This window comes from Myripristis murdjan, chromosome 9 (assembly GCF_902150065.1).
Source record: "Myripristis murdjan chromosome 9, fMyrMur1.1, whole genome shotgun sequence".
NCBI classification, from domain to species: Eukaryota; Metazoa; Chordata; class Actinopteri; order Holocentriformes; family Holocentridae; genus Myripristis; species Myripristis murdjan.
Window position 1 is genome coordinate 9,288,991 of NC_043988.1, and position 11,739 is coordinate 9,300,729.

Here is an 11,739-nt window from a genome sequence, read left to right on the forward strand (position 1 = left end):
GAGAGAAAGAAAGAGCGTATGCAAGTGTGCTTGTTTGGTTGCATGGTTGCGTGTGTGATTGGACTACTCATGATGGATGGATGCAATTAGATACGCCAAGCCAGGGCCTGAGGAGCAGTGGAAACCAGAGGGACAGCAGGGCTGCCAGCACAGCCACACACACACACACACACACACACACACACACACACACACACACAGTGACAGCACTTAGTGTTGGGCTACCAGTACACACACAGTCACAAAGCGGACACACACACACACACACACACACACATCAACACAAAGATGCAGCATGGGGCTGCATGGGTGACCATAAAGACTGGGGGTCAGTGTTTACCAGCTTGTACTGTCGTTCAACATAAGGAATTATATAAGGAATCGTTTAAGGAATTCCTCCACTCAAAAGGATGTGTCATGTTCTACAAATCTGAGCTCTCCTCTGTTACTATTCACAACAACATGGATTAACAATGTGTTATTAGCAAGGGTAGGAGTGCTGAATTGTATTTACAGTCAATATTGTAATTGAGGTTTTTGTGTATTTTACTTTGCTATATGCACAATGAGTAGGTAATGTTAAGACTACACTGGGCAATCTCAACATGTTGGCGAACCAAAATAGCAGTGAGAGGTAGCTTTCTGAATTTTGAGCACTTCAATCCCTTGAAATAATATGACATGACACCAGTAAAGTGCGTACTCCTCTAAATTTATGATTTGCCTTAAGGGCTGCAGCAGGTGAAGATGTTTAGCCATCCTTGGTGAGTGCTCGTTTCAGTTTTGTAGCTCTTGAGCTTTAATTCATCGCTGAGCACTGAGGAGGCTTCAGGCTAGTGACCACACCAGACACCAAATTAACTAACAATAACATACAGGATGAATTTATGGCATCTCAATTAGGGAGGAGGGGAAACTCCTCCATTGCAGCACTTTGTGGTTGGAAGGAGGTAGCTCTATTAACATTAGCCAAAATACCACCCATGAATTTAAAAATCGTATTTATAGAAAGCTTATCAAAGTCCATAAAAGCATGTATTATTTGAAGTGCAGTTACCAGAATAATCTAATTTAATATTAAACTCTATATCTTTTTACATTTTATCCATTACAAAAGAAAGATCATTGTTGTATTGTTGTTTGTGGTATTATGTACATATTTTAAGGGACTCTGTACTAATATTAGAAAGCACTTTACACTTATAAAAGCACTTTAACACAAGTAGACTTTTACAACGGTACTTCTACAGCAATTTTACAAGCAGAATAAGAGTACTTTTACGAGGACTCTTCCACCCCTGGTCATTACCAACATATTGTGACATCCTGTGGGCTGGAGAGTATCAGAAGTGCACTCACAGATGTGTAGGAAAAGTGTGAAATCATTCTTCAAGGTCAAGACTTAGGAGAAATCTGGATTTTTAAAAAAAAAATTTTTTTTAACAGTGTTGAGACTGTGAAGCTACCACAGTGTCATGCCACAGGGTCGGCCCCATCTTCACAATTAGTCACAGAGAGTAGTGACAAGGAACATTAACCTGACACAAACACACATAAAACACATGTACACACACACACCGGCACAGTCTGAAGCACAGACTGACAAACAGACGGCTGACTTAGCGGGCTCTAGCAGCACGCTCCGTGATGTGTGGAGAATAATACCTGTGACATGTGTCCTGAACTTCTGGCTGTTTAGTGTTTTTAGAGTAATGGAGTTTTTCCGAGGGAGATGTTCTTATCTAGAGAGCTGGGGGATGTAGTCACTAATCTGCAGGAGAAAAGAGCGTGGGAGAGGGAGATATAGAGAGAGAGAATGAGGGAGGGAGAAACCACAGTAAACAGTCTTTATGCACAACCTCTCCTGAAAGCTGAGGGCTGACTCAAAGCTTTTATTTAAAGCACTTACCTTTTATAATCCCACTATATAAACGCCACTTTCAGGCTATCGAATGGGATAATTAAACTGTGCCATATGTGCTCTCATGCTCATCATAAATGTTACAGCATACATGACAACAGTGAACCTGGATCTGTTTCCTACCTGGTAACAGTTTTGAAGCTAATGAAAACGGAAGGAACAGAGGTTATCGAAGCTGCTGCATATAAGTTGGGATTATTGCAAATCAAAAATTAGATGTCACCATCCATTACAAATAGCTAATCAAGAAAATGTGGCCTTATTTCACAAATTTCAAGAGCAAATGACAACATTCAAAATCAGGCAATGTGCTCAAGCCCTGACAAATCCAAGTAGCACATAACCATAGCTTTTCTTCATCAGTGCTGCTTTACAGATATATACTTATACCAAACATAGATAGTTAGCAAATTAATTCATATTCATTAGAGCATGTTAATCACACTTAATATCCTACAGTGAATCTATACTATGCTGACCAAATTTATGCCCAAATTCTATATTAACAGAGACTATAAATAGTCCGCTCATGTTCACACAACTGTCTCTTTAACCACTATTTGATATATTTGGCAGCCTTTGTGATCAAGAGGCAGGCAGGAGAATGAGCGACAGAAGAAAAGAGTGTCTATTAAAAGCATAGGCTCAACTCCCACTCCTCCACACAGCAACATGCTCAAGCGCTTCAGCAGCAACCAGAAGCTCATGGGTTTAAACTGAACAGCTAACTACCAATAAGATGAAAATGCACATTTGGGTTTGGGAAGCAGTGCAACATCACCTCAGGAAACATATGTATAGAGGATACACTCATCTTTGTGTAGAGATAATTCTGTTTTGATTGAGCTGCTGTCTAAATAAGAGTGTGTCCACTAAGAACACTTTTCCTAAAGTACATATACTGTATAGCTGTGTTATAGTCATAGCCTGTATATGCATTTTAACCTTCACACATGACTAAGCAGTTCAGTTTTTGCATCAGAAATGGATCATCACTCTTATTTTCAAGTATTTTACCTCCTGAGGTAATGCATGCAGTTCACAGTATAAACCCATACATTTTATGGTTCTACAAAAGCACTGGTGATCACATGCAGTAGCATGTGTGGCACAACACAAAAGAACTACTTCAGACATCAGATGAACAATGGATATTATGAGTCTTTGGAGAGCAGCCTCCGGCGCTCACTAACATAATCATGCATCACATGGAACATGGCTCTGCCCAGAAATGTGACTGATCTGATCATATGCTTCAAGGTTCATTTAATGAGTGAGTTTTTCTGAAACACAACGGGCCGCAGCATGTGGCCGATCTGTATCAAAATACTAGCTGGTATTTCATCATCGTTGATGTGACATGAAGGAGGAGCAGGTGGCTTGTAATGAGTGATGGCGAGTCAGTGGAGCAGTGGGGTGAGCAGAGCGTTAGCTGAGGTGAGCTGCTGCTTCTAGCACCAGCTGGTCAGGCTGTGAACACTTATCATCGATGGCGTGTACTCCTTGGTGTTTATTCACATGTTTGCATGTCCAGCATGTGTATCAAATGTCATTTTACCAATAGCAAGGCAGCCTTGGTGGTCGGAGAAACCATCCTGACCTAAGCAGGAGGTTGCAGGTCTGACGCCCGCATTAATAAAAGTGCTCACCCCTGTGAACAAGCTACTGAGCAAGAAACTTTTCCAACTTCTGGTGCCTCCCTGATCCCTCTGATAAAAATTAAACCTAATTACACTGCATGTAACACGGTGACTCAACAGTTGTAAACTTCCTAAACAATGTGTACAGCCTCCTCAGCAGCGAGCCAGTGGTACAGTAGGTGGTTGCAGGATGCCATCCTTGCATGAAGCACCAGATGGGACTCAGATCTGGCTGTCTTCCTCCCAGACTCAAGTGCTAGCTGACTGCCCATAATGAGCTGAGCTAACAGACTGTGCAACTGGGCTCCTCCTCTGTAATAATTAGCTCCCTGAAAGCAATTACCAACAACTATACTCTTAAAAGCTCATTACAGCCGGCAAGATGACAGTTTGACCATCGTGCTGAAATCTACACGTTGGTTGAACACCAAGACCAAGGCCTGGAGTCAGGCATGCTCCACAAACACTGGTCTAGAGCTCATCGACAAAAAACATTCAAATCCATGGAAGAACACTGGCTTCAAACTCAGTCGAGGAGCTCTTTTTCTGTGGGTTGAATAATGTGTGCTGGGCTGTGAGTCAGAGCTGTTGAAGAGGAGGAGAGTGGAGAGAGGTTGCATCCCAGTCATGGTGTTGCTCTACATTCAGACTGCAGGGTGACCAGAGGCCAGTGCTACTGTATGGGCTGTAGGCGGCAGTGAATCACAGACCTGTTGCAACAGTGTAGTGGCACAGATTCCTCTCTAACAACAAGCTCACAGTCCTGCTCCCATCCACTCCCATCAAGTTTGATCCATCAGCTCATCCCCTCCACAGATAAAACGGGACATTTTTATGCCTATTGTCACGACAACAGCAAATTAGTAATACCACAGCCACGCAAATAGGACTGTGTCCTTCAGGCCGTTGCCACAGCAGCATTTTTCCGATTCAGAAATGGCTTGCCAGTTCGTAGTTCCCTGCAAAACACCACAGGCTTTGAAGCTTATGAGGGCTAAACCTGGCCAAAGCTCGTATGGGACTTCATCCAAGCAATCTGAACTTGATTTTGATCCTCAGTTTCATCAAATGATCACTTGAAGGATTATGATAAAACACAGCAGATAAAACACAATAGATACAAGCACAATTCCTACTCACACACTCTCAGAAAAAAGCACTATCCCTTTGACAAAAAGTACAACACTGTATATTTTTGTGACAGCGTATCACAGCACTTTCCTTTGTTAACTTTCACACTTGTTGGAAGTGCACAATTTTTCCATTGGAACCAGGTATAATAACTAACATCCAGATGGTGTTGGAGGCTCTCATTTCTCTGACTATTAACTGCAATGCCACAGAATAGAGGCAGGCACTCTGATGTAAGGACCTGACTCTGAAGTAATTGCTTTCTTTCAGGTGAAAGAAAATCCACCCAAAAAAGCAGCTAGTGACGGTGTGATTGCTTCTCTGCTGTGTGGTGATGTATTTTCCTTATCCCCACAAAAAACTGTGATGTCACATGGAGATATTTCCAGTGCAGCTATAAGTTTGATGCCAGAAAATTCTACAGAAAACATCAGGTTTTGATGTCAGTCTCACTAAATCAAACATCAAGAGCTTCTTTCTAGAGTCACTGTTTTGAACTGACAACAACTACAGAGGCAGAAATCCATCGCTGAAGAGGCAGCGATGCCATTTTCTCCACCAACAGTAGCCTCAATAGACTATAAGCAATGTAGTCACAGGATGTTGCTAAAACGCATTTTGAGTAAGAGGTGTGAGTCATTCTGGGAAACGTAGGAAATCATACACTGAAATGACACTTTAACACAATATAACTGATGATATGCGATAGAGTATCCAAGCATGGACATTTCAAAAACAAAGGCTTTGACTCTTTCTGATTACTAGCGATCCTCCAACCATCATCCCTGCAAGAGCAGGGATGTTAAACCCAGTCAACCATGGCCACAATTATCCCTTAATCACTAATTGGCTTGTATTGTTTCTAAACTCTCCACTGAGAAGGCTGATGCACGGTGCCTGCTGTGGTGCAACGTAATGAGCAGAAGATGGCACTAAACTTACTGGGTTTGTGTTCCAGTTCTCACTAGGGCCACCAGTGCGAAAGATGTATTTGTAGTACTAAAACATACGCTGGATGAATGAACGGCATTTGAATGTCCTGGCAGCCACGCATCACGCGTAGCAGCGATGGTCGAGGTAAGTGACTATCACTGCCTCTAAAAACACGCTGAGCACTTGGGAAGGCACTTTAAAAACCCAATCCATCATTATCATAAATCCAACTGACAAAGAGGATCAATGTGGGCTTCTGAGGAGGCTTTTGGGAAAATGACACTTGAGGATATAGGAGAGCTGGAGCAGCAGAGCTCTCTCATCACGACTCACATTAGCATGCACAAATCTGTGCTGGAGAGAGTTCGTCTGTCTGCTCACTGCTCTCTCTCTCTCTCCCCCCCTTCCTGTGACATCTAATGTCGCTTTGGCCTGCCTCCTCACGCAGGTAAACACACATCCCAATAAACAAACAGCAAAAGATATGCTGCATAATCCTCCTGACAAGATAAAAGCATGACATTTAACCCTGTCTCAATAAAATCTATTCTATTTGAAACATACCACAAAGGATGCACCTAATTAAGCAAACTCCATGACCTGCACTCGGTATGTATTTTCATACTACCAATACGCTTTTATGTTTTCAACTTCAATGCACTACCAGGCAGTCACTTTCTTACTATCATTAAGCGTTTGTCACCCTGGTAATCCAAAGGTATATGAAAGTTTGTTGATGGATAGTATGACATTATACTATTATTATACCTATAAGAAACTTATTAAATGTTTTATTGATCTATCTGTCTATCTTGGCTATCTATCGATTCATCTCTCTGCCAACGCATCTGTTTCTCTCTGACCAAATCCCTCACTTTCCCTCATTAATATTCAGTTTTGTTCTGCCTTAACAGTACTGTCAGTACTGTAAGTTGCAATCCAGCTGAATAGGCGCCAGAAAGAAGCAGCAAGCTTCCTTCACCTCTTCTCTACCCTTGGCGGAACCTGCTGTTACCATAGAGATACTTTCGTCCAACCACAGTCTTCATCATGTCAGACTTTTTCCTGTTGCCTTCATTTTTTTTTTTTTTTTTTTTTTTGCTTTTTGCACTGAATCTTACCACCAAATACTACAACACTTTCGTGATTGAAAGCTGACAGTGAGTCTGGGAGATTCTTTCATGATAAGCCTCCACATAAACATCATCTTCCAACTTCTCAGATCTGGGTCTAGATTAATACAAAAATATCAGGAAAAAAAAGCATGCTGTGGTTTCATTTGAACCATAAACAAACAGCAAGCAACACAACAGTGAGGAGTTACACTCCCTCCCTCCCCCCCAGCAAGTGATAGCCATCAATATGAGTGGAAGCTACTGTAAGCACAGCGATGAGGAGAGATGGGTAAACAAAGACACAGCATTTCAGTGTCGTGACCAAGAATAGCTCTCGCTCCTGCTAGAGAAGATAAAGCTCCTGTATAAGCTCAGTGCTGCCAGTGTTATCTCACCACTCTTCAACCCCAGCTGTAATGTCAATCAATCAATCAGCCAAAGGTACAAACATGCTGAGATGGGGAAGGGGGGGGGAAGGGGGGGGGGACAATAGCAATGCACTATAGCAGTTCAGAGCTGTTTCCACTCTTTCCCTGTCACAGTCATCTATCTACACCCTTTCCCTACATTATCTTTGACAGGTACGCTCAGTAAAACAGCACGGTACTTACTCAGAGCCTGCCAGTGCTGACAGTTTTTTTGTGTGAAGCTCCTTAGAAGGGGCACTTCCTCGTCCAGTAAGCCCGATCATGTGGGGTCTCCCTCAGAAGCCACCAGCCAGTACGCGAGCTTCGCTGGTTCATCGAATTTGGGGATGTCATCCTCACTGGGGAGAGAGAGTGCACAGCCGAGGGGAGAGAGATATGCGCTGTGGCAGGGCAGAGAGCTGCGAGGCAGTGAGAGCGACTGGAGATTAGCGCTCACAGAGAGATAGAGAGGAGGAGAGAGGGAGGGAGTGGAGGAGTACAGAGAAACTGCATTGTAGAGTAATGCAGTAGACCGGTGATCACAGACAACCAGAGGAGGCTCTCGCTCTCACTCTCCCTCTCTCTCTCTCCTCTTTCTCTCTCTCTCTCTCTCTCACACCCGCTCACCCTAACCTCCCCACACACCACACACACACACACTTTCCTCCTCTCCTCCTACTGCAGCAGCCTTCACTTATCACAGTAATACATGGAGCATGACACACTGTCTAAACAGCCTAAAAAGACCTAAAAAAAAAAAAAAAAAAGTCACTGATGACTTTAAAGACAGTGACCTGCACCAAACCTCATTCTAAACAAACAGCAGTGTTGTTATCTAATAACTGACAGGGAAGGGATATTATTAAAAGTCTGCTTTCTGAAAATAAACACAAGACAGTGATGAAAAAAAGATTTCTCATTTCTTGAGAGAAATCGGTGCAAGTGCAAAGCATTCTCCATACATTCACCAAAAACAATAATACAGAGAGAGGACTGTGAGTGACAATTTCATGAATGTATAGCAGAGCAAAAGCAAAACTTTAAATATCTGCATATTTTGTATTCAGGACATAACACAGAAACCACTCATGCAGAACCATTCATACATTAGTCATGTTTTTATAGGGTTTAATATTCAGGGAGCTGATGCACTGAGGTAAAAAGCTGTTAAATGCTGTTACACCCTTTTCATACCAAATTTAATATGGAGTTTTCATTTTAGTCTTGTGATTTTTTTCCCATTTCTTTTACTTTGGTTAGAGTCGCACGTGGTTTCACATGACCAGCAGGTAGAGCTCAGTACAGACTTTCCCAGTGATATATAATACTCATTTTTGACCTCATGTTTGAAAATGAAGCTTTTGTACCAAACCATTCCACTTGTATATGAAGCGAAAACATACAATTTACACCTCAACCAACAGGATCTCCACTGGGAAAAATCCAAATTAATTCTACCACTGAACATATGAATTAAATGTATGTAACTGACCTTATCTGTTATCTGGCAACTAAACCGTAATAGTACTGTAACAGTGTGTACTGTAACACAGTACATGTCATGTCACAACCTAACAAGGTCCCCAGAGTCTGCCACACTCATCCGGGTTAGCTTCAATTTTCTTGTCCTTATGCTAGTATGAGCCAAGTGACACCTCATCAAGATACTGACTTCCAAACATACACACACACGCACACACACATACGCACAGGAACAGATGGCAGAACCTATCCTGGCAAGCAGTCCTCCATCAGTACAGCAGAAGGTGAAGGTACAGTACTGTACAGTCGTGTGACAGTAGTCAGCAAGTTCATTGCTCACAAAGGTATAGTAGCTGGTAACCTCATGCCCATGATAACCTGAGGTTAACACAGTACAAATTCAAGCACATGCATAGTAAATAAGCATGTCCAAAGGCTGTACAAGAAAAGAGTGCATTTCTGTGCCTAGAGGCGATGGGAAGGTTTAGAAACCTGTACCACTGCTGCCATATGGCACCCCCGCTGGCCTGGGACCAGATCCCACCAGAACCCTCTCACCTCTGTCTCCTCTCCACCTTCCTATAGCTTCATTAACAAATAGGAAAGGAATAGACCGGTCCTCTCTTGTTTCTTCAAAAATAAGTCCACTACATTAGTGGCATGCTTTCTCTTCAGGGACTAGAGCTCAATTGTTTCAGACTCCTTTGATTCAGACAAGCAGCTCTCTTAATCTAAACAGAAATCTGTGCCTGGAGGAGCATAAATCCAGGAAGAGCCCTCAATTATAGACTTCCCCACACAGACACCCGGTATGACGTCGTCACCTACCACAGAAACAGAGCCTTTGCCTGGCCTCAGCCTTTCACAGGGACATCTACAGACCAAACATGGCCCCATTTTGTCCACTAAGTGCTAAGAACCATGAGAAAGAAATTGAGATGATTTATACATACAGCCCACTTTTGGCTTATGTAACATAATGTATGTGATCAATAACACTATAGGTGGGAGCTGTGCTTTCACCTATAGAGCCAAGCTTTCCGTCTTCCACCTCTTTAAACCATTGCTGCTGGATCCTACTGTGCAGTCACAATGCCATATAATGGTGCAGGAGGAGAAACTATTACATTTTAAAATCCCTAAAATCAAACTAATCTTTTCAGTAAATCTTAATTCCCACATAAAACACCCTAAGCACTGCATTGATTCATATACAAAAGCAATAAGGTTAATCTGATGACTATGTATTCAATATAACATCTCATTGATTTTGATTTGACGCACATCAATACGGAAAGGGTTTCAATTTTTCACAGAGAATCAGTGGAATGGGTTGAGGCTGAAGCATCCTACTGATGTTACCTAGCAACAAGGTATTGTATGTCCCTGAAGCCAATCCCATCTTAATACTGAAGTAAACACAGAAAATTACAATCTACTACCCGCATCTGCTAACATCTGGAGGATTTTCCTTCATGCCTATTTTGTTGTACATTTCAGTATTCTGTAACTGAGCTCAGGGCCATGAAGCATTTTTCAGAGAGGAGTTATTTTCAGGTCCTATACAGTGATAGTAGCTACTAAATAACCAGAATCAAGCAGATATCACACAGATATAACAATAATAGCAGTTCCTTTACAAAAAAAAAATACACAGAGAAAACTCCTTTCATTTTAACACCGAGGAAAGGCTGAGTTTTTTTTTTTTATATATATACCTAAAGGTGTGGAGCATTGCTTTAAAACAAGATTGGCTGGACTAACACTGATGTCCTGGGATGTTTTGAAACTTTGATCAATTGCAACATTTCTTATAACTCTTCAAAATGAGTGTCGAAAATGTTGCTCTCAGAATGTTCAACTCTTTCCTACATGATGCCATTACTGTTATCTCTAACCTGGTGGCACCCTTTTTGTTATCCAAAGTAATCACTCAGAATTTTTTGACTTGGTATTGGCTCAGTTGAGTCAGTTCATTTCTGAACCCACCTGACTGCACACAATACAGCTAAATTGCGCCTCATTGATTTCATTCTGACAAATTGGCTGAATAAAAATACCTCTAGTAGGGTCTCTTCTCCTGATAAGAGCAATCATTGTCCCACTACTGAGGGAAACAAGACGTGCCAGATCTCTGCCTCGTTTCAATTCAAAGAGAAACTTAAAATATTTTATTCAACAAGGTTCAATTGCTGATATAGCAAATTCTAATCTGGCTCCTGCTTTTAAGTCACTGGATCCAGGATACTGTTTCCACTTCTATAATTGACAAACATGTCTCTATGAAAAAATTGAAGATTAAAGATCTTGTTGTTCACATCGGAGCTCGCAGCCTTGATTCAGCAGAAAGCTGAGGCCTGCTCTGAAACTGGATGCACAGACTCAGTTGAGGCAGTTGAGAAATGAATGTGCCAGATCAGTAAAGGAGGCCAAATTAGTATCTTTTTAAAATTCAGCTGCTAACTTGAATGGTGACTATAAAGGGTTTTGGAAAATGGTTAACTGAATTAAGAACAAAGGTGCTACCCCCCACCTCCTCAAAGTAGTGGGGCGACTAGGTTTGCTACTGGTCTAAAAGACATAGGTGAGGCTTTTAATCATCACTTTGCCACAGCTGGGCAACTATTTGATAGCATTTGTTTCACTAATAACTCAATTCCACTTAACCCTGTTTACACCACAGTTCCCTCAAGCAGTAAATCTTCTTTCCTTCTGCATGCTCCCTTGAGGAGGTACTTGATGCACTTTCAGAATTTGATGCAACAAATCTGTTGGAGAGGGTAATTTGGTAATATTTTTCTTAGGCTGTCTGAACATCAAATGGCAAAATCATTAGCTCATGTTTTCGAGTAGGTCTATCTGCAACAAGCAACAAGTACAAAACGCACTCCCAAAGTGCTACACACGCCCACACCAGTGTAACAAACGCCCATGCCTGTGAGGTCAGGGTTAGGGCAAGCGCTGCGAGGGGGCCTGTTTTGAACTAGTGCAGCAGGTTGCAGACCAAGGAGCTGACGCGCTCTGGATGGCGGACTTAATAATTAACTGCCCACTAACAGCTGAGGCCTCCAGAGGTGACACAGTGGACATATTAGTATGCCCAAACAAAG

At 42.0% G+C, this 11,739-nt stretch overlaps 1 protein-coding gene across 4 annotated transcripts in view; it reads right to left on the reverse strand.

The window, feature by feature from the left end:
* citb (citron rho-interacting serine/threonine kinase b) overlaps nucleotides 1-7,745 on the reverse strand; it is a 65,617-nt gene extending 57,872 nt beyond the window's left edge. For all 4 annotated transcript variants that reach the window (XM_030060883.1, XM_030060882.1, XM_030060880.1 and 1 more), the window contains exons 1-2: nucleotides 7,352-7,745; nucleotides 1,666-1,771 (exon numbers count right to left, since the gene is read on the reverse strand). In XM_030060883.1, coding sequence (XP_029916743.1) covers nucleotides 1,666-1,674 — 9 coding nt within the window. In that variant the 5' untranslated portion in view covers nucleotides 1,675-1,771; nucleotides 7,352-7,745. The remainder of the gene's footprint in view (nucleotides 1-1,665; nucleotides 1,772-7,351) is intronic.
* Between the last annotated feature and the right edge of the window lie 3,994 nt (nucleotides 7,746-11,739).